General features: G+C 38.2%; 1 protein-coding gene across 2 annotated transcripts; it reads right to left on the reverse strand.

Annotated features, from left to right (window-relative positions):
* Positions 1–1,065: 1,065 nt before the first annotated feature.
* Positions 1,066–27,537, reverse strand: LOC148373584 (caytaxin-like). Of its 2 annotated transcripts, none has more exons than XR_015849534.1 (14): positions 27,333–27,537; positions 25,857–26,464; positions 24,098–24,189; positions 22,066–22,121; positions 21,777–21,986; positions 20,575–20,733; positions 18,175–18,277; positions 17,975–18,106; positions 16,360–16,446; positions 16,193–16,291; positions 16,084–16,110; positions 14,756–14,838; positions 14,529–14,574; positions 1,066–1,518 (listed from the first exon to the last, which is right to left on the reverse strand). XR_015849534.1 is itself a non-coding variant. In XM_088326931.1 (14 exons), exons 3-13 carry the CDS (start codon positions 24,172–24,174, stop codon positions 14,538–14,540), a joined length of 1,035 nt encoding a protein of 344 aa, XP_088183057.1. In that variant the 5' UTR covers positions 24,175–24,189; positions 25,857–26,464; positions 27,333–27,537; the 3' UTR covers positions 1,066–1,518; positions 14,529–14,537. The 2 variants fall into 2 exon arrangements, 1 of the variants encoding a protein (XP_088183057.1); XM_088326931.1 differs by having other exon boundaries at positions 14,791–14,838.

Consider the following 27,537-nt stretch of genomic DNA (forward strand, 5'->3'; position numbering starts at 1 on the left):
GGCGGAATATCGAAGGAAGGAATAAGTCAGGAGACTGAGACGATCGGGAATCCAGCAGGATACAGGTAAGGACGGGACAGACAGGAGCCAGAGTCAAATAGTGCTTGCTTTGCATGTGCGGAGGTTTGCTGACGGACTGACAAGGAGTGAATGGAGTACTGAGTTTTAATACGTGGGCAACCAATCAGGTAACGAGCAGCCGCTGGCGCCAAACGAGCGGGCACAGGTGAGGGCAATGTGCAATCATGACAAGGTGAGGCTCATCCCAAGTAAAAAAAATCACATTCATATGATAATCGTTTATTTTTGCTTAGAATTTCAATCAATGTTGTTATTTTCTGTACCTCTCTCTCTCTCTCTCTCTCTCTCTACTGAAGCCATATCCCCGTGGTGGGAGGTGGCTAGAGTCAAGAACACACTCACATTCATCCCCCTTCGTTCTTCCATATCTGACCCCGAGCATTAAGCTCACAGCACAACAAGGGGTGGGTTAAAAAAGAGGGGGCATTTTAAAAAAGTTGCATCGCATGCCTTTCAGGAAATTATCATTTTTATGAGCTGCTAAACTGATGTGCATTTTCATTTAAAATACTTGAATAATTGTCAGATTACAATCATATGTTGCAACATCCATTGCAGCCTAGTCATCCTGGAAAGGGGATTACCTCAGATGCACCCACTTCTCAAGGTTTCTTCATTTTTCCTCATTCTGAAGTTTTTGAGTTTTTCTTTGGCTTCATGAAGGTTTCAGATTCGTCAAGTCACGCTTATTTGTATGGACAATCACCAAAAAGTCTCAAATGGCTGCCACAGACCTACATTACAACATCCCTTGATCTGAAACCTACATGACGGCAAGGATACGTTGCAAGTTTTTGCATTTTGAGCCATCGTGCTGGCACTTGGACCTGAAGTCAGGGATGTTTTGGTGGTCTGTGCAGCCCTTGAAGACATTTCGTGAATAAGGGCTATACAAAGAAGTATGACTTGTCTTAACCTGACAATGTATTTAAGTACTTATTTGACACTCGTATACACATATGAGGCGGGAAATCCTACCCCTAATGTTTTTCAAAATGGCGGACACATATTTTTATTTATTAATAGGCAAACAGCATGACAAGTTTATTCCCTTATCGTTCCATACTTTCAATCTTACAAACTTCACGTCACGTTTTAGGAATAACACTCTAAGCATGTTTGAGATGGCTTCACTTGTTTCAATCTGTCAAAAATGACGCATGACATAACCCTCTACCCCAGGAAAAAACAAACAAATGTACAAGCATGCCACCTTTGCATCGTCAACGTCATTGCACGTGAATCAACCACATGGCATTCATAATAACAAAAATATGTAAGACACGTTTTTTTTTTCTCTGAAAAATATAGATAGACGTTGTCTTCATGCTAACAAGGAGAGCAACGTTCTTCAGTCAGGGCTTGAAATGAATGTCCATGGGATGTGATTGTCTAGCATGTCTCACATGGCAGGTTGACTCTTTCCCATTCATAACCCTGCAACACAAACACAGAAAAGGAAGTTTATTGCCACTCTTGCACTCGGGGCTCAGACGGAGACTTCAATGCATCCTGGCAATTTGCCACTAAGACAAGAAGGCAGTTACATACTTCCATCCATCCATTATCTGCACCGCTTATCCTCAGTGGGGTTGCGTGGGTGCTGGAGCCCATCCCAGCCATCTTCGGGTAGTGGGCAGGAGACACCCTGAACTGGTTTCCAGACAGTTGCAAAGCACACAGACAACCATTCACACGCTCACTCATACCTAGGGACAATTTGGAGCTGCTAATCAATTGGCCAATTTTAATGCGAGAGGAAACCGGAGTGCACGGAAGAAACCAACGCAGGTGCGGGAGAACATGCTAACCCTGCATGGGGAGGGGAGTGGCTGGATTAGAAGCGGGGTCTTCTGAATGTTCTCCCGCACCTGCGTGGGTTTCTCCCGTGCACTCCGGTTTCCTGCACATTCCAAAGACATGCATTTCAGGTTAATTGGCCGGTCCAAATTGTCCCTAGGTGTAAATAAGTTGTCTGTCCCTGTGCCCTGCGACTGGCCGGCAACCAGTTCGGGGTGTCCCCTGCCCACTGCCCGAGGATGGCTGGAATGGGCTCTAGCACCCCTGCAACTCTACTGAGGATAAGCGGTGCAGATAATGGATGGATATTTATATATATATATATATATATATATATATATATATATATATATATATATATATATATACCGTATTTTCCGCACTATAAGGCGCACCGGGTTATAGGGCGCACCCCGAAAAAAATCGTTTTTGGTCCTATTTTTGACATACATAAGACGCACCGGATTATAAGGCGCTACAATGGGAACGTCGACAAAACAGTCAGATCCAACAGTCCAATTTAACCCTTTGTTAGCTTGTCCGGGTCCATTTAGCTACACATGCATGAAGATGGTCACGCGGGAAAATTGCCTTAATTGTTTCGATCAACGCTGACTTGACAAACGAGAAGAGTTGCGAAAAGCGTAGTTGCCAGCCCCGCACCACGAGTGAAGCAAATGAGTGAAGCTAATCTGCTATGGCCACTTGAATGCCACGATTTTGGCGTCTGTGGGTTTTTGAAAAGAACCTAAAGCATGGAGTCGACGTTGACGTTGATTCGGCGGATAGATAGAGGAGGCCGATTCGTCTGCTTTCCGAGATCGGCCATTGTTGACGCTGGCAAACATGGCAGCGCTACTTGTATAGCGACCAACAGTCGGGGAAACTAAGTCCGGCGAAAATAACAACTTCAGACTCAGAGGGCGATCGGGTGATGCGATCAGCGGACGGTGCCGTAAGAGGAACATGAAGTTTTCAAGATGCCGAGCAGAGATAAAGAACTCGAGGAAATTAAAAAGTCACTCGGCTTCTTAATGGATAAAATGGATATCGTCACCAGACAACAAGACACAATTTTGTTTGGTGGCTGAAATCAAAGACCTAAAAAACGAAAACATGGAGAAAGAAAAGAGGATTATTGCGCTAGAAGGACGCGTTGCAGATCTGGAACAGTATACCAGGATAAATGACATCATTATCACCGGTCTGGACATCAAACCTCGGACCTATGCCAAGGCTGTGGCAAATACAAATATTGCAACAGATGCTGATGAGGATTCTGCTGAGCAACAGGTCATTGCTTTTATGAGTAAAAAAGGCATATCCATCAATGCTGAGGGCATAGAAGCATGCCACCAATTAACAAGAGGTGACAACCGACCCAAGGCGACCATCGTAAGGTTTGTTAACAGAAAACGGAAACATGAAATCCTTAAGCAAGGAAAAAAACTAAAAGGGACTAATGTTTATTTAAATGAACACTTAAGCAAAAAAAACTCTGACATTGCAAGACAAGCTCGATTTTTGAGGAAAACGAACAAAATACAAGGAACATGGACTTCAAACTGCAGAGTATACATAAAGTTAAACGGCACTCCGGAAGAAGCAAAAATATTATGGGTTCGAGAAATGCAGGAGCTGGACAGATTTGCCTGAAGTGTAACAATGGCATCCTGGACTGACAATATGGACACCTTTATTACAGATCACAATAAAAAAATCTATCATAATATATTAGGCCATGATTTACCGGAACTGAGCATTGTTAATCACACTGACTCCAATAATTCAAGATTAGATGACTTCGATCCTGACCACAAATTCATATCAGATAGCTCAGACAATTGCAAATATTATACTGGAAATGAATACAATACCTTTGTTAAATCTGAAGACAAATTCTCAATAATACACTTTAACAGTAGAAGTATGTACACAAATTTTGATGACATCACTGAATACTTACAACAATTTGAGAACCCGTTTAGTGTTATTGCAGTTTCTGAAACGTGGTTCAATGAGGGAAGGGGTGTAAATTTTGAATTAAACAACTATAATCTGAACTATGTAAATAGAACAAACAAAATAGGAGGTGGAGTAGCTATATATGTGCACAAAAGATTAAAATCGAAAATATTACAAAACATGTCATTTGTCATTGACGATTTACTTGAATGTATTACAATAGAAATTATAAATGAAAAAAGGAAAAATATTATAGTCAGTTGTGTGTATAGATCACCGGGCTCAAATCTGGAAACCTTCACAAACTGGGCTGAAAAAACATATTCAACAATAAGCGCCAAAACACTATTCATTTGTGGAGATTTCAACATCGATCTAATGAATCCAAACAAACATAAAAACATTGATGACTATGTTAATATGATGTACAGTATGAGTTTGTACCCAACTATATTAAGGCCTAGTAGATTCACTTCACACAGTGCAACACTCATTGACAATATATTTACAAATAATATGGAATTTACAAACGTCAGCGGGTTACCGGTTTGTGATATTTCTGATCACCTACCAGTATTTACAGTGTATGATGAAAAGGTTACTAGACAAGAATCAATTAAGGATTATGTTTACAAACGAGTTAGAACTGAAGTGACTATTATATCACTGTATGATGACTTAGTTAAACAAAACTGGAATGCTATATATCGTACAGATGATGTGGATGGTGCGTTTGACATATTTTTGGAAATATTTACCAACAAGTACAACAAAAATTGCCCAATGAGACAAATTAATATTAAGAATAAATCTGTAAACCATCCATGGATAACTAAGGGTTTACATAATGCTTGTAAGAAAAAAAACTACTTATATAGAAAATGTATTAAACTAAGAACTAAGGAAGCCGAAACCCGGTATAAATGTATAAAAACAAATTGACAGGAATATTAAGAGCAAGCAAGAAATTATACTATACCAATTTATTACATCATAACAAAAGTAATATCAAAGGTATTTGGGATATATTAAATAGTATAATAAAAGGAAAATATGTAAGCAATGCATATCCAAACTATTTTATTGATAAGAACAGTGAAAATTATAATTTAAATCAAGTTGTGGAGAATTTCAATAGTTATTTTGTAAATGTTGGACCAGAGCTCGCTGCAAATATCCCAGAGTGCAGTGGTAAACAATTTGAGTCACTAATAAAAATGAACTCCAAGACCATGTTTTTATCTGGGGTTACGGAATCAGAAATCTTAGACGTGGTTAACAACTGTAAAAACAAAACGTCTATGGATTGTTTTGACATCAATATGGTACTAATTAAGCAAATTATAAACAGCATTGTGAAACCATTGACCTACATCTGTAATCTATCATTTCTAACAGGCACATTTCCAAATCAAATGAAAATAGCAAAAGTTATACCAATATACAAAAATGGGAACAAGCACATTTTTACAAACTATAGACCGGTATCTCTGCTTCCTCAGTTCTCTAAAATATTAGAGAGACTTTACAATAATAGACTAGAACAATTTGTAGATAAACATAAATTGATTCATGAAAGTCAATATGGTTTTAGAGCGAACAGATCAGCAACAATGGCAATTATTGATGCAGTAGAAGAAATCACCCACAGTATAGAAAAGAAGAGATACGCAGTCGGGGTATTTATTGACTTAAAAAAAGCATTTGATACCATTAATCATAATATACTAATAAAAAAACTGGAAAGATATGGCATCAGGGGAGTGGCTTTGAAATGGATTCAAAGTTATTTGACGGGGAGGAAGCAATATGTAAAAATGGGAGAGTTTTCATCTGAATATTTGGACATCTGTTGTGGAGTACCACAGGGTTCTATCCTGGGACCAAAACTATTTAATTTATATATTAACGATATTTTTAATGTTTCAAAACTATTGAAAATAGTAGTATTTGCAGACGACACTAACATTTTCTATTCAAATGATAACTATATGGATTTGGTAACCTGTATTAATCGTGAACTAATTAACCTAAAAGTATGGATGGATATAAATAAATTATCTTTAAATTTAAATAAAACCAAAGTAATATTCTTATTCTGGTAATCGTAAGGTAAATCAAGATTTAGAAGTAAAAATGGATGGTGTCACAATAGACATTGTATCAGAAATTAAATTTTTAGGGGTCATAATAGACAATAAATTAAGTTGGAAAACACACATCAGACACATACAAACAAAGGTATCTAAAAGCATTTCAATAATTAATAAAACCAAAGTTCTTTTACATTATAATGCATTGTATTTATTATATTGTTCTCTCGTTCTGCCATATTTAACATATGGTGCAGAAGTCTGGGGCAATAATTACAAAAGTTCACTACAGCCCCTTTTTATCCTTCAAAAACGTGCAATAAGAACCATACACAGGGTAGGATATCGGGATCATACCAATATTTTATTCATGCAGTCCAATTTATTGAAATTGGATGATTTAATAAAATGTTTCAATTCACAACTGTTATTTAAGGTCAACAAAAACATAGTGCCAGAAAACATACAAAGATTATTCACTCGGAAAGAGGGAAATTATAACTTGAGGGGCTGTGGTGAATTCAAAATCCCAAAGGTGAGAACCACCAGGAGAAGTATGTGTGTGTCTGTGTGTGGAGTCAGACTTTGGAATAATTTGCAAAATGAAATCAAACAATGTCCAAATATCCATGTGTTCAAATTTAAATACAAAAAAGCATTACTGGCGAAATACAGAGATGAAGAAAATGGGATATGAGGGAGACTGGAAATACTGCACTTCAAACTATGGCTAACTTGTTGTTATTGTGCTATTATCACATCAGAACTGTTATAAGTATTGTGTTTATTTTTATTGATATTATCACTGGTGCCGCAGTGACATTATGCGCATTATGACTTTGAGGGATGGGTATTGCGAAGATTAGTGTATAAAATATGTGATTATTGTAACTATTATAATTATTGATATCTGACCTATGTAATAAGTATATCCATGAGATTTTGTTGTATTGGACACAAGAGGAGCTATCTATAAAATGTATTTATTAGGGAAGATAAAGGGGTAGGAAAAATAAGCATCTGCTTCTGACTACCCCTTTTCGAACATGTTGAGTGACATTATTTCGTTGTTGACTCATTGTTTTTGTCCTGTTTTTATTTTTATGTTCGAAATAAAGTTTTCATTCATTCATTCAGATAGTTCAGTCAAACTTATTACTCCCTTAACATTCCCAAAGATTGCAAAGACGTAAATATGTGTCGAGAACACGTGCGGATGCGGTGTCCGTACGATGTCACTCAAATGCATCGTTCCATCATTCGGAAGGTTAAAGTCTTGGGATTCAAGAAATGCCACACATTCCTTAGTTTCTATTTTCTTTTTCGCTCGCAACTTTACCGTGCATATGACAATAAACACTTGGAATTGAGTTAAATTTAAAAATAGACACTCCATTCCATCCATTATCTGCACCGCTTATCACAGAAACATCGAGTTCAGTCTGAAACAAGATACTGGGACAATATAAAACCCGGAGTAGCTCACCGAAGTCGTTGTGTTCATAATAATGTGCAGCCAATGTCCTCTTATATCCGTGAGTGCAGTAAATCCAGGAGAATAAAATATTTACAAATACAGAATAGAAAAAAAATGCTTTCTGTGTGCCGTCAGCCACGTGCTATACGCATTCCTCTTTTTCGGCCAATTGCAGTCTTTGTTTCGCCGTTTAAGCCAATGCCAGCCTGTAAATGACAAAAAGGACCCGCCTCTTGACCTCCGAATAACTTTAGCCAATAGTGATCGATTCAACTGATGATTGACATCTTTTTCGGCCAATTGCAGCCTTTCTTTTGCAGTTTAAGCCAATGCCAGCCTGTAAATGATAAAAAGGATCCGCCCCTTGACCTCCGAATAACTTTAGCCAATAGTGATCGATTCAAATGATGATTGACACATTGGTTTGCCAATGAAACGCCGGTAAATAAATCCCAGCATACACCGCGTACTACTTGGTGTTCGGGGGAAAATCTAGTCGGCAGGTGCAAGTTAGTTGAAAAACTTAATGTTGATCCATAAATAAGGCGCACTGTATTATAAGGCGCATGGTCAGCTTTTGAAAAAAATAAAGGCTTTTAGGTGCGCCTTATAGTGCGGAAAATACGGTATATATATATATATATATATATATATATATATATATATATATATATATATATATATATATATTTTTTTTTAATTTATTTTTTTTTGACTGAAAGATGTCCAACATTTTTCATGGCGGTCACTCTCATCCATAAATAACTACCGGTAGTACAGAACATGGCCCTCTGGAGGAATCGTGACCAACTTTTACCAAAAGCTGACTCAAATGATTTGCGATGGGATCGTCTGGCTATTACTTAGTAAGTCAAAGTGTGTCATAGCTTCTTCCCTGGCTTGAACCCTATAGAGGATTCCCAGACCAGTTGAAAACTTGGGCCTACGGCGGGACGAACGCAGCTCAGATTTCCAGCAAATTCAGGACGACATATCGTATCGACGTAGTTCAAGTTTCCCTGCTTTGGCCCAGGGGATTGAGGGTTAAAAATAGACGCTATCAGGCACATACAGCACGACTTAAAAAGATTAGCAGCTGTGCTTTATGTAACGCTGGCGTCCTCCGGGAGAATGAGGTGCGAGGATCGTCTAACACTGTCACATATACGTGAGCTAAAGATCATGCGCCCGAACCCGGCCCGAACCCGGTCTGAAGTGTTCGGGCTTATAACGTCAATCAGTAATAAGACGAGCTGGGCCGGGCTTCTCTATTGCATTTTTTTTCCTTCTTTCTCTTCTTCGTGGATGACCTGCAAAGTATGCCGTTACTTTTACGCAAGTAACTATTTAGATTACTACTTTTTACTTCTTGGTTCGTTGGTTGAACCCCTTAACCACTAGGGTTGTGGGAACACCATTTCCTGTGGTGTGTCTTGGGCAAGTACGATCTGGCGACGCCCATCCCTCTCAAGGCCAACTTGAGTCATATTTTTCTGCAGTAACAGTACGTTTACCCGAGGAACACACTTCGGTGCTGCAGTTCGGCGCCGAAATGCGCACTTCGGGGCCGAAGTTATATAATTCGGATAACTAAATCATAAAAACATGCTTACCAAAGTATCAGTTTAACTCCCAATCAAGTTATTTTCCTCCCCTGTTTAATGGTTAAAGATGCGCTACTTTCTTTTTACACATCTACGTCACTTAAGTCAGACGTCACCTCTGCTTCTTGCCAATAGCGTACCAGCTTTACAAACTTTCTTCCTGCTTTTTGGCCAAATATTTTTTTGTTCAGTTTCTTTTTGCTGCACTTTTTTTAAAAAATGCACACTTCAGCACCAAAGTTTTGCATATCACACATCCTTTGACTTTTTCTCAGCTCAAACTAAGCATTGTAAGTGACAAACGTTATTGAATACATGCGGCCATGATCAAACTAATTAATTGACAACGTGAACTATGAACAAAACACCAACATACAATTCGCGATGTGTTTATTAAATGTCCTTCAAAGTCTTATTCATCATCAGATAGATAGATAGATAGAGATAGATGGATAGATACTTTATTCATCCCCGTAGGGAAATTCACACTTCCAGCAGTCTACCCCGTTGTTTATTAACAGATTAACATGATGCCCTAGGGGTGCTTGTAGCGGAGTGGATGACGTCACGCCAGTCCAAAAGTTCGACATCCCTGCGGCAGATGGAAATCTTTTCTTTGTGAAAATCCAGGGATACACCACCTCGTGTTAGCAAGTCCGCCTCCTCTCCGATTCCCCCCGGCTTTCTTGTCTCTGTATAGCGGCGTTGAAGACGGATAGCTCCGGGTAGCTCCGGGTGGCTACACGTTAGCGTCCGGAATGCTAAACGTGAGCCACGTTTCCGCAAAACACAGCAACTGCGCTCCCTGTGCGCTTCGATGTTTTCCACCAGCACTCGATGATCTTATTTGGTGGTGAGTTCGCATTAACCATGATTACGGATGGTACCGAAGACTTATAACGCCGCTAGCCGCTTTGCTAGCTCCGGCTCTTCTTCCACGATAGGCCCCTTTATCACGCCGACACGAGAATTCTTCAGGGCAAGGAGTTGAAATTCCTTGAATACACGCATTTTTGTGCGCTAAAACCCATGTCCCATAGGATAGAAGTAATCCATAGTGTAGTTGTCAAAACGGGAAGAAAAAACACCGAAGATAGGAGCAGACAATAAAACAGTAGGGCAGCTGCTGGAAAAGGCAGCCGCTCGTGGCAGCGCCGCTTTATACACCAAAGAGTTGTGTCTTTTTTCATAATTTTTATGGTTACTGTATTTTTATCTTTCAGAACAAAATTCAGTTTTTTTCATTTAGGTACCGTGAATACAAGTCGTATGAAATCCAATGCCTTTTCATTGACCAGCATTTGATACCCGATACATGCAACGTTTTTCGATTGTGGTCAACGATATATTTCGACTGACCATATATTGCACAAATACACTTTGAGATACTTTTTTTGTCATCTCCAATGATAATAAAGACTATTCTATTATATTTTATTGGTATTAATGACTACTCAAAAGTTGAGTATCGGTATATGTCTAAATGAAGTGTTAAGTGTGATAGCAGCTCATGTGTAAACATGTGAAAACTCAACTCATACTCAAATAGATTGTACAAAATCTTAAAATTTGTAGCAGTACTTGGCTGTTATGCTATATGTCAGTTTCTCTTGTAAGGTTGTACTTATTATGAAATGCGTATTTTAATGTTATGCAAATAGTATAAAACTGGATGAATTTGTAGTTTTCACAAAATGTATTATCTTATGAATCGGTAGAGCAAGAAGTGGTTAACTTCAGAAAGTGGATGTTTGGTGTCGGAGCTCACTGTATATTTCCCCATCTCAGCTGCTCGGTTTTAGAAGCTACTGTAACATTGGAACTTGACGCTCCTGAGGTCAGAGCTCCTCTTTCCTGACATTCCCAACCTCGGTCACACCAAACACGAGATGTGTGTGATATGACTAAAGTGTTAAGCAAGCGCTCTCTAGTGGTATGCCAACCAAATACTGAATTCAACTCAGGGGTGTTAAACTCATTTAGCTCAGGGGCCATTTACCGTTCTTACGCGGGCCATACTGGTAAACTAACGGCATAAAAAGTGTCCAATAGCCGGATAGCTGAGTGACTTTTTTCAAGCTCACACTTAAATTATGATTATAGATTGATAGAATGATAATTGTTTTTTGTCCCTTAGTTTTTTTTTTTCGTTCAACAATATTGAATCTGTTATACTCTTTGTCAACTGTACATTTGTAAAAAAAAAAAAAAATACACTAATGTTTTTTTAACTCGGGAATTTGGCTATTAGATTTCAGGCCCTAGAAAAGTGAAATAAAATGCGTTTTTGTCTCAAGAGCGTGTTTCAGATTCAGATTCAGATTCAGATTTACTTTATTGTCATTCGTGTACACGTGTATACAGAACGAAATGTCGATACATCTGACCCGCACAGTTTCTTTGAGCGTCAGCCGGAATAGATAAGATTAACCATGTCTTCGTCAGAATTTTAGCGCAGCAGTTCGTCATCTCGCGGTTCGATGCCACTTCCAGTTGTTAAATGGTCCAGTTTATTGTCCAGAGAGTGAACGTTTGGCGGCATTGTTTCGATAAAAGAAAGGAGCTTAAGTCAAGTCAAGTCATATTTATTTGTACAGCACAAAAAAATGTGAATTTCCCTACGGGATAAATAAAGTATCTATCTATCTATCTATCTATCTATCTATCTATCTATCTATCTATCTATCTATCTATCTATCTATCTATCTATCTATCTATCTATCTATCTATCTATCTATCTATCTATCTATCTATCTATCTATCTATCTATCTATCTATCTATCTATCTATCTATCTATCTATCTATCCATCCATCCATCCATCCATCCATCCATCCATCCATCCATCTATCTATCTATCTATCTATCTATCTATCTATCTATCTATCTATCTATCTATCTATCTATCTATCTATCTATCTATCTATCTATCTATCTATCTATCTATCTATCTATCTATCTCTAGTAAAATATAACATGTCAAGTCATGTTTATTTGTTAAGCCCTTAATCACAAGGAGTCTCAAAGGGCTGCACAGACCACAGATTATTGAAAACCACTGACTATTATTACACCATCCCCTGATGTAAAACCTACATGAGGGCAAGAAAAAACTCAAAAACCTCAACATGAAGTAAATGAAGAACCCTTGAGAAGGGACTGCACATGAGGTCATCCCCCTTCCTATATAAAAACATTTTAGGAATAGGAATATTTTAAACAAAATATGAAAAAGTCAAAATGTAACTTTGTTTACATAGAATCCAAATGTCAAATACGATTATATCAATGATAATAATATTGTAATGTAAAGTTCATAGCTAGCTAAAAAAATTTAAACTATCTAAATAGCCAGACCAAAAGCTAACTTGTTTAATGTGTTTGGAAATTATCGGACTATAAGCAAGTGCTTCCAGATAGTGGGACGTCATTGAACTCACCAATTTTTATTTTTGTCCTTGAATAAAATGCAAATGCACCTCCTGTAAATATTAAATTGTTTAAGTATTATGTTTCTAATCACCAATAAAAACAAAAATAATAATACAATTAGGAAATAGATACAAAATAAACAACATTTGAAAAATATATATATATTTATAAAATGCACAAAAACTGCATTGTGCCACATTTTGCCCATTTTATTATTCTTATTGGAAAACACTAAAAATAATAAAATTGTTTTAAGTATTTTTTTCTAATTGCGATGGAAAAAAACAAATTATAAGTATCAAAAATAAGAAAATTAACACAAGAATAACTAATACACCTAAAGTATCTGCAAGTGGTTAATTCTGCGGCACGCCATGACAGTAAAATTCTAGAAATCCACCTCGTCACTGGCGTCATCGTCTCTCAGTCAAAAGCGGTCAGACTCCGCCATAGGGACTCCACCCGAGAGTCAAAGCCTCCCAGGTGCTATTTTTTTATTATGTATTTTTTTGTATTGCCCTAAACAGCGCGTCTATGAATTTCTTTTAAGTTAAATAACCTCAGGATGGGTTTGCACAAAGTTTTCTGGTTTATTGATGGTAGTCAGCGGATAGTTTTAGAAGTGGCGCTTAGCTTTGGCAGCGTCTATAGTGGGCATATTTAATATTGCAAGTCTTTGTTTGACCCTCAGTTTTTGGGTACGCATCTAAGCATTGTCCTGCGGGCCACATAAAATTATGTGATCTGGCCCGTGGGCCATGAGTTTGACCAAAGTGGTTTAAAACATGACATTTAATATGGAACATATCTTGTATAGCCTTTGTATTTTACTCGTGAAGCACATTGTAAAGCGCTTTGGGAGGTCTTCATTGACTTGAAAAGCGCTGTATGTCGAAGTGTCCTTGGGCAAGACACTGAATCCCTAATGCCCCCAATAAGCAAGTCGGCGCCTTGCATGGCTGCATGGCCGCTATTGGTGTGTGAGTGTGTGTGTGAATGGGTAAGTGTGAAGCACATTGTAAAGCTTTTTGGGAAGTCATTGACTTGAAAAGTGCGATGTGGGTAAGTGTGGAGCACATTGTAAAGCGCTTTGGGAAGACATTGACTTGAAAAATGCTATATAAATGCAGACCATTTACCATTTATATAAATGCTTTAAAGAGATGCAGTGCAATATTTGACCACTAGATGTCACTGTATTATTTAGTGCAAATAAAAACGAGTGCTTATAGGCGCAAGAATACAAACTATGATGACACAAAATGACTGAACCTGAGCATTTTCTTCTAGTCAAGTCAAGTCACATTTATTTATATAGTCCTTAATCACAAAAATGTCTCAAAGGACTGCACAGGATTACAATTACACCATTACCTGATCTTACACCAACATGCGGGCAAGGAATAACTCAAAACCTCAGCGTGAGGAAAAAAGAATCCTTGAGAAGGGGCCTCACAAGTGGTAATCCCTCATTTTTCACCCAGCCTTATTTAAGTTTTTTTTTTTTTCATTTTATGAGTACCCTCAAGCAGCAAGATGCGGATTATGTCAGCTCCCTCTTGGTGAGGCTCATCTCATGTAAAATAAATGCAAAATCTATCAGTGTACAAGTACTGAAAAAGGCATGTTTGTATCATAGTTAATTGATTTTTTTTGTATTATTTAATTATTCACTAGGTTGCCCTAAATAATACAGAATGTCCCTTTAAGCTCTTTTTAATAAATAAGTTCACATAAAAACATACAAGCAAAATATATATTTTTTTATTTTCCTTTTAAATATATAAGTTCATAATAACCTCAATTCTTGTAGGGTACCCCAAAAACCGGCCTTGAGAGAAATGGGCGCTGGTAGGCTATACTTGGCCAAGACACACCACAGGTAGTGGTCCTCGATTCAAAGAAAAAAATCCAATTGAGTAATGCTAACATATTATGCATAAGCCTCTAAACTAGTTTATTGAAATATGAATTGGCATTTGAACAAAACATGTGGAGAAAATCACATAGAAAATTAATATTATTATTATTTTATCAAAGAAAGATGCCGTGAGACTGCAATTACGCTAACGCTCACCTTTGGATGTCAGATGTCACGTTGAATCTCAATTGTCTGTTTTGGCCTGAAAAAGAAGGAAGGAAGACCGTATCTTGGTCAGAAGGACCAGAAATGTAATTTATCTTCTGTGCCTGCAATATTGCTGGCACATATTAAAGAATTCTTCAAATTGACTGCCAAAGAAGCGTGAATTGGCTAAATTAAGTTCATAAACAATGTAAGTAGTAGACAAGTACTTGACTGACATTTCCAAATACGTGCAGGAGAAAAAGGAGGTCACCTCTCATTAGGAGTCAGCAAGTGGCCGTTCTGCTGCTCTTGCTCCCGTCTGAACACAAACAAACACTTGGTAATTCAGTCATTGGAGTAAAAACATTTGTTTAAATTAATAATACAAATGCAAGTCTGACATAATTGTTCTGTAATAATACGGTATCAAGACAGTAACCCAAGGATTAGGGACGTATGGCTAGTAAGAGTTAACGCTAATCTCCTCTTTTTCGTTCTGAACTCAATACATGCGAAATTGAAACTATGCAGTTGTTATTGTTTGGTCTAGAATATATAGGGCCAAGTCCCAATGACAGTTTACAGTGAAGGTGTTGCATCAACAGACCCCGTTTTGGCTGTACATCTCTAGAGAGTTCTGTAAATGGAAGCTCATTAAACAATGTATGTTCACTGTTGAAACACTTTATGATGAAAACCCACAGAATAAACAGTAAACACCCGAAAACTTCAGCTAAGCAGCACGAGTAATTTGATTAGGTGAGTGGTATGGGGTGGCCGGATCTCTGCACACAAAAAGACCCCCCCCCATGGTAAATTTGTTTTTTTCGTTTTTGTCTCAAGAGCGTGTTTGGCGGTATTGTTAAGTTTTTCCTTGAAATATATTGTGTGGCTCTCCAAAAAAATCTAAACATTTTGCTGTAACCTAATCAATAGTATTGATAATGTAGAGAGAATGCCCCGAGCCAACTCCACCCACAGAACTGGCCCTACGGGAAATGACTGGACTCTCCAGCAGTGTAATAATATATTTAAATCACAACAACCTGTTTTTGGTGTTTTGGGTAAATCATCGTATGACATGCTATGAAAATAATTCCTGATCATTTCAATGAGTTGATTAACCTGAAATCGGGTTTATTGAGCAGTACTGTCAGCCTATTACAGAATGTCTTCCCCCTGTCCCCTTTTGCTAACACTGCGAGTGCTTGTGTCCTCAAAGTGATTTATTCATTCGTTTGATTACATTTGCTTGTCATGTAAATAAAACATAGTTTGTTAGAATCAAACCACGTGCATTATTTTTTTGTGTGTCTCTACTATTTTCCTTCTGGACTGGTCAATCATTATCCATAGCAATGAACTGCAAAATCGATAATTTGAAGTTGTAAATAAAATGTGTTTAGAGGATTGCTTCCTTCACAATTAATGCTAGACACAATATAAGGCTATTTCATTTGTGTGGTAAACCATGAGCACTACCTGCTGGCTGGATCGGTAACCACAGGATTAGATTCTGAACCAAATACATATCATTTAAAGCAATTTTCTTTTCAACACACACCTTGCTTTTACCTTCTCGTCGTCATACCTGTAGAGACACAGATAAGTGTGTCACAACAAGCAGGAATTGATGAAGTCTTTAGTTAAAGAGGCGGATCCAGATTACTCACTGCAGCACGCAATCGGGCACTTGCACATGCTCCATGGGGATGAGCAGGCTCAGCTCATCCAGTGTTGGCACGTAGCGGATTTTGTCTATGAACTTCACGCTAACACGCATAAAGAAATTAAATTCATTTATCTGAAAGGTTTTCTTTTCCTAGAAAATGTCACCGACCTGATAAAAGGTCTGGAGATGGCTAGGATTGTCCGGATGAACCACGTTGGGTGAACAATGATGAGACACTTGAGGTTTTTTCTCAATCTGTGAAGACAATTGAATTTTAATTTCATTTTTGCTTCATTTCATTATTTCCCTGCAGTGACGTGCAGTCAGCGAAGCAGGTGAGGCTAGGCCATTGTAGAAATATAAATTAAGAACATATTAAGTGGACAGTTTTAAAGTTCTTTCTCATTCAACTTTATTTTTCAAAATTTGCTGATTTTTCTCATTTACCGCTCAAATACTAACTCAAATAATTTCAACTGTTTTGATCGAGCCCTTTGAAACAACTACAGCTCAAATCAAACATAGTTAACAAAAATAATAATAATAAAACAGGAGCAAAGTCTCATGTTGGGTCTAGAGCCAAGAAATAAAAATGGGTTTTAAGACTAGTTTTAAAAGGGACATTGAGGGAGCCTGTCCGATGTGCAGGGGCAAATTGTTCCAAAAATTTGGAGGGCAACAGAAAAGGCTCTATTCCCTCTGAGATTCCTCTTAGAACTCAGTACTTCCACGAGCAGCTGATCAGCTGATTTGAGGCACCGAGAAATAACATGACAGTACAGCAGCTCACTGAGGTAAGGAGGAGCAAGGTCACTTCAAGATTTAACAGCAAATAAAACAATTTTAAAATGAAGCCTGAACCGGTGTAATGTGCTCATTCTTATGTGTGCCAGTAAAAGGTTAAGCAGCAAAATTTTGGACACGCTGTAGGCCTGAGATGGAAGACTGGCTAATTTCAAGATACAATGCATTGCTGTAGCCGAGATGCCATAAAGGCATGAATCACAAACTCAAAAAGCTCCCCTGTGAAAAATGGCTTGCCTTTTGCTAACTGCCCTTGACTTCACTATTGCAATTTTTTGGTGATCTATTTTAAAATCACTATCCATCCTCAAACCCAAGAACAATTGGCTTCACGTAACTTGCCGAGTGGCCAAAGTCAATAGGTTAAGATTCACCGGAGCCACTAAGACAAAAGACAATCACCACTGTCTTCTTATCATGTTTAAAAGGTCTAGGGCCATACAGGCTTTAATGTCATTGAGACAGGAAAGTAGGTGTTTATTTCAAGGGGCATCTTTCTCAGTTAATGGAACATATACTGTATCTGACTGTCATCAGCGTAAAAATGAAAAGAAATAAGAGCGAGCTACCACCGAGAATTACTTGTCTCACTATCACCCCCGGACCTTGAAAGTGTACTGCGTGCTGAGCGCTCTCCTGTACTGCCTCTTCACCTATTACTGCAGTCCCATTACAACAACCTTATCATCAAGTTCCCTGATGACACCGCAGTGGTCGGGCTGATCTAACAGAGCAACGAGGCAGCCTCCAGAAGAAGGGTTCAGAGGCCTACGACCTGGTGCTCTGAAAGGAACCTGGCCCTGAAAGCACAAAAATCTAAGCAGGTCATAGCATACCTCAGGAGGAACAGGAGTAAACAGGAGTTTTTAGACAAAACACATTTAATGTTGCCAAACAAAGGATGAATACGCTGTCTGTGCCTCACCTGGCTTGAACCTCGCCGTACGTCACTGACTGCCACAACATTAAAAATTCTTACTTCCTGTCAATCATTTGGTAGCATCTCTTCAACCATCCGATGCCGGGCATCTTCCTGCGTGGTGTGGCACCGTTCAGGTAGACGATCATGTAGTCGTCGGCCACCAGCAGCTCCAGGCTGCTCACCACATACCTAAACACACACTCAAACGTAATAATAGAACACAAGTGGAGTGAGAAGTTGGCTACACAAGTACCTACAAGAAAAGGTTCTCCATGATGTACGAGTAGTCGTCACAGCTGCTGTCTGGGAGATGGCAGGCAGCAAACACGATGATGGCATTCAGCCCTTCCCCATAATAGCCTGAATTGGGGAGAGGCAGTAGATCCATTACCATTTGTATTCTTTAGTCGAGAACCCTTGTTTTTGGCACGAAGCAGCAACACACAATAAGACATTGTATTTCAAGAGTCAGATTGCTTAACCTGACTTATTTGTATTGTATTTTTTGGGATAATAACAGTAGTTGATTTTTAATCTATTGCTTAGACAAGTGTATAAAAGTTTACGTTTACAGAATTCCGTTGCCCTCTGATTACCCTCACCTGCACTCACTCCTTCAGCCCCAAATGAAAATAGGGGTAGGGCACACAGACGTACTCGCAGTCGTACCTAGGGACGATTTGGATTCGTCAATCAACCTGCCATGCATGGTTTTGGGGTGCTGGCTGGAAGCCGAGTGCCCAGAGAAATTATTATATTGTCTCAAATGAAGTCGTGCATCGGTCTAAAGATTCTCAGGGAATGGTGGATGAAAACACTTTTTGTGAGCCGTCTCCTGAAACAAAGCCGGTTATGTGTTTCAGGTTTCAAAGTTCTATCCCCATTGAATAATCCAGATTTGTAACATTTCACTATATAGTCAGATGGCAAAACTCTGCATATCACTGGGGTTGCCGAGATGCTGAGATCCCATTAGACACTAGAATTCTAGGGGCGGGAAGGTCCGCTTGCATCTGAACTCAAACCATGATAATAAGGACAATATTACAGCTGTCAACCTATCAAAATACAACTCAGGGTAGAACTATTAAAAATGACACTTTTTATTTCACTACATTGTACGAATGTTAAATGTTGCTATTTTCTAATACATTTTTAAATGTTTGATTATTATTATTATTATTATTATTATTATTATCATTACTCAGTAAAATAAAACTATACTTACAATGACTGAACCTATTTGCTAACACAAAAAGAAATCTAGAAACATTATTATTTTACTCAATTTTGTAACTACACTTGTCCCAATGTAGATTGTATCATATTTCAATACCTACCATCATCCTTAGTCATATTAAACTGCAATTGATCACAAGTTGGATGAATCTTTTTATTATTGACGCAAGAAAAATATTTCCAAATCCTTTCTAGCAACTCAGAATTTCCATCCATTTCAATAAAAAAAAATTATACAATGTTTAAAAATAAGTAATAATATTAGTTAGTAAAGAGTGTGTCATGAATCAAATTGTATACCTTAATCAAGAAAGTTAACTGGAGCACTCTTTGTAGTTAATTTTAAGTCATTATTTAAGTGAATTGCAGGAATCCTTGATACCGTTTTATTAAGAGAGTGATACGATAATGATAATCGACTCGATTACTGAATACCAATGCCATATATTGATAGCCATAGTGCATAAAATACTCTATCACACATAAAAATATGTCTTTTAAAGTGGCACCACTAAAGAGATCAGGGAATTAAATACAATTTACGTTGTTTCTGGTTTCTAGGTACTAATCGTAAAACCCGCACCTGATATTGGGATTAGTATTAGTGTTCTCACCCATCTTTCCATATTGTATTATACTGCAGATGATCATATGGTGGCGTGCAAGTATTCTTGAAGAATCACAAAATATCATAACCGGAGAAAATTACTTTGCATCCCAATTGGAATGACATTTGTCAAAAGGAAGTGAAGGGTACAGGTCCAACTTCCGTTTTCAGTACAGTGGACCCTCTACATACGAACTATTCTTGTTACGAGAAATTTGTAACACAAAATGACTTTCGGGCAAAAATCTTGCCCGACGCATGAGAGTAAACCCAAATTACTAGAATTTCCAGACCCTACCACTATAGGGCAGAGTGCTCGAGACCACTTACTGCCATTCTCAGCTCCTTCCAGTTAGCATTTGTTTTTCCCGTCTTACAGACCTGAAGGCTTAAGTATCATTGTCAGTCCCTCATGCTCCCTCACTCCTCCACCCTGCATACACCTCCATGAGCAATTGCAGACTTCCTCCATGGTAAGTGCTCATGATAAACTTGCTTTTTTTGTCAATGTTATGCTAGTTATCTTATAACTATATTTTTATGTTCAATTACTATTCTAATTTGTTTTGAGTGATTAAGAACATGTTTTTATAGCTATTTTGCGTTAACTTGGATGATTTTGGGAGACCTGTAACAGATGAATTGGTTTTCAGTTGTTTCTTATGGGGAATTTCATTCGAGTTTTGAGAAAATCTAGAAACATGCTCGATCCGGAAACAAATTCATCTCGTCTGTAGAAATACCAAGTTATCGTTTCACAGAACCATATGGTATGACCTAAGGATGTGGCAACCGCTTTTCACCAACTCACCCCCGTGCGTGACTACCCTGAGGTAGGGCCTGATGACCTGCATGTCGATGCGCTGCTCCTGGTCGCCGATGATGACCGTTCGCCAAAGACGGCCCGCTGAGTCCCTCTCCTCCTCGCCTTCGCCCGGAAGATATTTGGCGCTTGCCACTGGAGTGTCATCTAGATACAAACACACAGTTATTATGGCGCTATTCGGGTCTTCTGCGGATTATATGTGTTTTTGCTATATTTATCTTTTTTTAAATTTACCGTATTTTGGGCACTCTAAGGCGCCTCGGATCATAAGGCGCACCCACCAAAATAGACTACAGTATACACTTATGAAGTCCTTATGAAGACTATAAGGCACATGAATTTGAGACTACAATGTGTCTATTTGTGTATAACCGCATATAGTGAACTCAAAGATCAGACTCATGCAAGCCCTGGGTACCTTCATCTTCCTGTACACTTACGAGACATTGACTTTCAGAGCAAAACTAGAAAGAAAATCCAGGGAATGGAGATGCGATGCTACAGGGAACTTCTAGGCATCAGCTAGTTAGCCCATGTGACAAAGCAAATGGTGCACAACACCATCAGAGGGCACATTGGACCCTACGAAAAGCGCTTATTAACTGTGCGCAGACGAAAACTGCAGTGGAATGGTCACGTCACAAGATCATCGGGACTGGCCAGGATCCTTCTCCATGGGGGCAGGAGCAGTGGAATACTGAAAAAGAACTGGTCTGACAACATTAAGGAATGGACGTGTGCCAACTTTGCCACAACCCAAAAACAGGCAAGGAACCATTAACAGTGGAGAAATCCCATGTCATATGTACCACTGGTCATATAGTGGTAGAAGGTCTGTGGTCTTATCGACATGACACGGGTTGGAATCCCGTTGCATACAATATTCTACAATTTTGGTCATTGTTGTTTATCGATTGATCAATCATTGCACAAATACGGAAGTATAGAGTGAAACTTCGAGTAGAAACGTAAACCTGTGGTCTGTACAGCCCTTTGAGACTCTTTGTGGTCAAGGACTATACAAATAAACATGACTTGACTTGACCTTTAAATATTGTATGCATATACAATCGTATCCATTATATTTTATGGTATATGAGGCCCACTGAGTTATAAGTCGCCCTTTTAAATTTTTGGTCAATTAAATCCAGAAAATTCAGTTCTTTGTTAAATTAACCATTATTCACCTTCCCACTCTAGCTCATTGCCGTTATTGGCAAAGTCCAGCGAGTCGGTGTCATCCGGGGTCTCGATATCGTCCACGTTGATGTCCAGGTCGTCCGAGAGCATGGAGCCCTCGCTGTGTTCCAGCGACAAGTTCATTTCGGGGGCGGTCAGCGTACGCCGTTTGGTCTGGTCTCTGGCGGACCCGCTCACATTCAGACTGCTGGGCGGGTCTGAGACAATGAGCCAGTAAATTTCATGTCACTTTATAAAAAAAAAAAAAAGAGAAAAACCTGGTGACAGTTCACCTACTGGTTGGCTTGTTGTCCATCAGGCCACACGAAGAATCGCCATCTTCTGGGAGAGGCCTGTGGAGATAAGCAATAATATTAAGATTGTATATCTTTGAATTTTCCCTCTTCTACGTCAATTTTCCCTCCTTGACTCATTTGTGATACGGCTTTATATTTTTGGTGGTCAAAATTTGTATAAAAAAAAAATCTGTCGCAGGTATTACACATTGTTTTTTAGAGAATAAGGAGGAGAAGGATGAGGGGTAAAAAATAAACGTCATAAAATGTGATAATTTCTAAATGGACTCACAAATATGAGTAAGTGGGAAAAGTTATTGTGGGGGTGGGTCTCTTTGGCTTCAACCAGTCATTAATTTTTTTTCTTTTCAGGTGATTTGTTCATTTTGCGATGTTTGTTGCAACATAATGAAAAACAAAAAATGTGAAATATACCAAATAAAAATTCCGCCCTAATATATATATATGGGTGTATTTTGTTACTTTTATTATTTCAAATACATCGTATAATGTTATTTTCCTATATTATTACATGTTTTCGAACACTTTTTGATTTATTTTCTGTTAGTGTGGAGCTCTGAGCACATTACAAAAGTATTACAGTAAAATAAGAAAATGTTTGGCATTAGCAATAGGCTAGTCAACTAAAGAATATAATATAATGTAATATAATATAATATAATATAATATAATATAATATAATATAATATAATATAATATAATATAATATAATATAACAACATAATATAATATAATATAATATAATATAATATAATATAATATAATATAATATAATATAACATAACATAATATAATATAATATAATATAATATAATATAATATAATATAATATAATATAATATAATCTCATTAGCCGTACCGCTTATCCTCATTAGGGTCGCGGGGGGGGGGGCTGGAGCCCATCCCAGCCATCAATGGGCAGTGGGCAGGGGACACCCTGAACTGGTTGCCAGCCAATTGCAGGGCACACGGGGACAGACAACTCACTCGCCCATTCACACCTAGGGACAATTTGGACCGGCCAATTCACCTGAAATGCATGTTTTTGGAATGTGGGAGGAAACCGGAGTGCCCGGAGGAAACCTACGCAAGCACGGGGAGAACATACAAACTCCGCACAGGAAGTCTGGAGCTGTATTCGAACCCACGCAGGAGGTTCCCATGATATGAACTGTGCTGCACATGCGCTAACCACTGCGCCACCGTGCAATGAGCGAGTGAGTTGTCTGTCCCCGTGTCTGTCCCCGTGTGCCCTGCGATTGGCTGGCAACCAGTTCAGGGTGTCCCCTGCCCACTGCCCGATGATTGCTGGGATGGGCTCCAGCACCCCCGCGACCCTACTGAGGATGAGATAATATAATATAATATGATATAATATAATATAATATAATATAATATAATATAATATAATATAATATAATATAATATAATAGAATAGAATAGAATAGAATAGTATTGTCTTTATTGGTGAAACATTGTATGCGATGATGTTAGACGTGGCAACCCAGGTAAATGTAAAAAAGACTTTAAAAAAAACGTTAATTGACTGTCTGAATAAATCGGCAAAAATATTTCCAACGTACTGTTTAGAGATTGTCACAAGTCATAGTAATAGTGCAATTAAAAATGGTTTATCGTAACAATAGTGCAATGAAAAGAATAATAGTAATAATAGTGTAATAATAGTGCAATAACATTAGCAGCAATAAAAATTCTCCAATAAGTCGCAGGATTCAGTATACTGTATATTAGGAAAGATTTGCACGCTTATTTAGGGTGGGGAAGAAACTCTCTTGGATCCTGTTTGTACCTTTGCTTGTTGAGCAGTTGTGTTACAAGACACTTTTATCATTGATTTATGATAATCTTGAGATTATGACAATCCAACTGTGAGTGACTTTACAAACCTAGTTGTTTCTTTTAACAAAAAATATTGTCTCTAAGTTAAAGACTGGTATCTCAAGGCATTACTGCACTCATTTGTCTCCCTTGAACAAAATAGATGCCCTTACCTGGGGAAGTCTTCGTCTTGCCACTCATCCTTTACCTCCATGCTGTCCATGCATAAAGAGGCCTCGGCTGTCCCCATGACACAAGAAGTTGGCTGATAAGGGAATATTTACAAAACAATATGCATCAGTAATTAATGAGTAATGTTATTTTTCCCATTTTCACTTTTTTTTTAAAGATCTTGGATAACTGACCCTGTGCCACTGCGTTTCTATAGCGCTTCTCAAGTCACTGAAGACCTCCCAAAGCGCTTTACAGTGTGCTTCACACTTACTCATTCACACACACCGAACTAGGATTTAGTGTCTTGTCCAAGGACACTTCGACACATAACACAGAGGAGCCAGGAATCGAAGCTGCAACCTCTTGATCCCAAGATCCCAAGCGCTTTACCTCCTGAGCTACATTTTTGTTATCCAACAATATTGGACTTCATGAGTCTATGTTATTCAACTATCTTATAGTGCAATATTAGTGACTTCTATATGGACTATACTGGTCACAATATGATTCATCTGCCCGTGGACATCACGTGTGTTAGTAAAGTGGAGAGAGCAGGGGGTGAGGGCAGCTTCTATCATACAGTCCATTTGTTCACTGGTTTGGCAATAATGTGTGGTACACACAAACACACATTATTGTGATCAGATTGAAAATGGTATGCGGCATATTGCATTTCATAGCCACCAACGGATTTCAAAAGGGCAAATGGGGATAAAAAAAGCAAGTGATTGGACACATTTAGCAATCCCGGAAGGCTATGTAATTGAAATATACATTAATTGAAATGTCTACAAATGGGAACATAATTTATTCCTTCACAATCCCTTCACACCAGACATTCTGGTGACAGACAGCTGAGTGTCATTAGATCTCCGACCAGCTAAATTGCAAGTCTAAGATGTGGTGCAGGAGGTGTAAAGTGTAGTTGATGGATCAATGTGAGCGCTGTCGTACTCTGAGCTCTGCGGGTATGCATCTTGGGTGTGTTATGTTTAAACTATAGTAGAAACTCGAAGTAAGGACAGAAGACCTTAACGGATTTTGAACTTGTAGGGAGAGATGCCTTCAGTTAAGAGAGTTCCATTCCCCATTTTAACGCATCTCTCGAGTCCCGTACTTTTATTAAATCTTCAAGTTTACAGAAACACATCATCCCTAAGGGCTGTGGCAATAAAAAAACAGCAACATTATTGGCAAAGGCGACAATAATGTAATAGTCAATACAAAATCTGTCCTCCTTATTGCACACTATTGTTTATTGTTTTGACTATTACATCATTGTTGCTATCGGCCAATCATGTAGTTGTTCTTTGATATTCACACCCCTTAGGGCTTCTCTGTTTTTTGTAACCTTGAAGATTTCATAAAAAGAGAGGGAAGCAGAAAAGGGGGAATAGAATTATTTTATCTGAAGGTTTCTCACCCTGTTTCTCCTTCAAGTTTGAAATCCATTGACGCCTGCTCTCTTTATTTGGAGTGTCTACTAAAGTTTGAACAGGCACACCTGAACACTGAGAAACACCACATTCGACGCTTCAATCATCTTAAGGATTCAAGAAATATTGGGTTATGGACTTCCTCAAAAATTACTGTAGCTTCTCTGAAGTAGCGTGATTGACAGGTGATCATTTCAGGGTATGACCTGTCTCTTATCGGTTATAATACAAAAGAAGGCTTTATCACGGATATCGCAGAAATGTTTACAACTTGCTCGTCAAACACCATCACGACACAGACAGGCAGGCTGCGTGCACTCACAAGAGACTGTTTACTGCGATGACGATAATGCGCCTTTAAAGGCGGCTGAGCATCCTCCGTCTGGCGGCAATAAAAACCTCTGGGATGGCCTCAGTCCTCGAGGGAGGAGAAACTGTGAGCTGTCAAATCCATCCTGGCTGGCATGGCTGTATTTTGGAGCCGGCCCCCCCAAAAAAGTATACACAAAAATAATCCTTATCTGTGCTGATCACCTCTGCGGTTGCCCCTCTGCAAAAGCCACGCCTCCTCTAATCCTGCGATGATGATGTCATCCGTATGCTGCTTATGTAATCACAGCAGCCTTCTTTTCACAATTCAGCGCCTGCAGGATGGCACGTTTCTTGTGTCTCCTCTCGCTTCCCTCCTATTTGTTATCTTCTGCGTTATTTACAAAAATACACTCATGCAATTGCCCAAGTGGAGATTTCCACTCTGGTGTTTCCAGGCAACCGCCTCCTTTTCCTCCTCCTCCTCCTCCCTCTGTGCATCTCTTTTTAAGCTCCCTCACTCGTCCTGCACGTTAACATTCCCCATCATCTCCCTCTCACACTAGGCGATGGCCATTGTTTGCTGTTTTCAAGGCTTATCATGTCCCATTGCATGTCATCCTGCAGTGGGAACACAAATGACAGAATATGAATTCAGAGAAAAAAAATAAACGAAACAAAAAAAATGTTTAATAGGGCAAAAAGATAAAAAAAAAACAGGGTTCTAATCCAATGTGAAATAAAGTAATTACAAATACATAAAGATTTCAAATTAAAATATGTATACATAAAAAAAAGAATCATCAAAAATAAAAACATATTCTAAAGCAAACTTACAGTAAATTATTTATATATCACAAAATAAATAATTGTGCATATATGTGACGTGTCTTTGAAAAATACAAATGTTTTAAAGCCAAAAAAAAAGTAATTACAATAAATCGTACGTTGGAAAAAAAACAAAACAAAAAACAAGTGTGCACAAACTTAAAGTGTCTTTAAAACTGTATATTAAGACAGATATTTCGAGTAAATACAACAAATCATGCTTTGGAAAAATCACAAAATGAATAAATAGGCTCATATATGATGTGTCATTATAATATAAACCAAGTTTTTTCACGTAAACACAATAAATCATGCTTAGGGAAAATTATACATTCTATTTATATTTTGTTGATATGTTGTTTTACCATTGGGATATTACAATCTATGGGTAATGTTTTTGAAAAAAAGAAGGAAGGGAAGGAAAAAATAAAATAAAGACAACAAATGTGCATCAAATTTCAATAATTTAATCCATACAATAATGTAATACAATAAACATATGGCCTACAAAAGTATTTAATTGAAGCTAAATTAATCTTTAACTAAATGGTAATAATGTATTGTACAGAAAGAAAGAAAGAAAGAAAGAAAGAAAGAACGAAAGAAAGAAAGAAAGAAAGAAAGAAAGAAAGAAAGAAAGAAAGAAAGAAAGAAATCTTACCCTTATGGAGTCAATTTGAGTTGGCATAGCCTGCATAGATGGCGCCACTTTAAAGTCGCCACTAGAGGGCATCACAACTTTTTTGCGGCTGTAAAAAGCCGCAAACCCAAAGCATTCCTTCCTCGATAAAGCCCTTCTACCTCCATTCCAAACAGTTGGTGAATATTCTGGTAAAAGTACGAGCGCCCGTATTCCTACCGAGTTA

Source organism: Urocampus carinirostris, chromosome 1 (genome assembly GCF_059441175.1).
Source record: "Urocampus carinirostris isolate Australia breed hairy pipefish chromosome 1, RoL_Ucar_1.0, whole genome shotgun sequence".
NCBI lineage: Eukaryota > Metazoa > Chordata > Actinopteri > Syngnathiformes > Syngnathidae > Urocampus > Urocampus carinirostris.

What these genes read in the sequence shown, in the direction of transcription:
- LOC148373584 (XM_088326931.1), bottom strand. Translation starts at nt 24,174, where the DNA reads ATGGGGACAGCCGAGGCCTCTTTATGCATGGACAGCATGGAGGTAAAG. An exon ending in GATGGACAACAAGCCAACCA is followed by an intron (nt 21,987 to 22,065) that starts GTAGGTGAACTG and finishes TCATTGTCTCAG; the next exon opens with ACCCGCCCAGCAGTCTGAAT. An exon ending in GACGAGAAGGTAAAAGCAAG is followed by an intron (nt 14,839 to 16,083) that starts GTGTGTGTTGAA and finishes GTTTGTGTTCAG; the next exon opens with ACGGGAGCAAGAGCAGCAGA.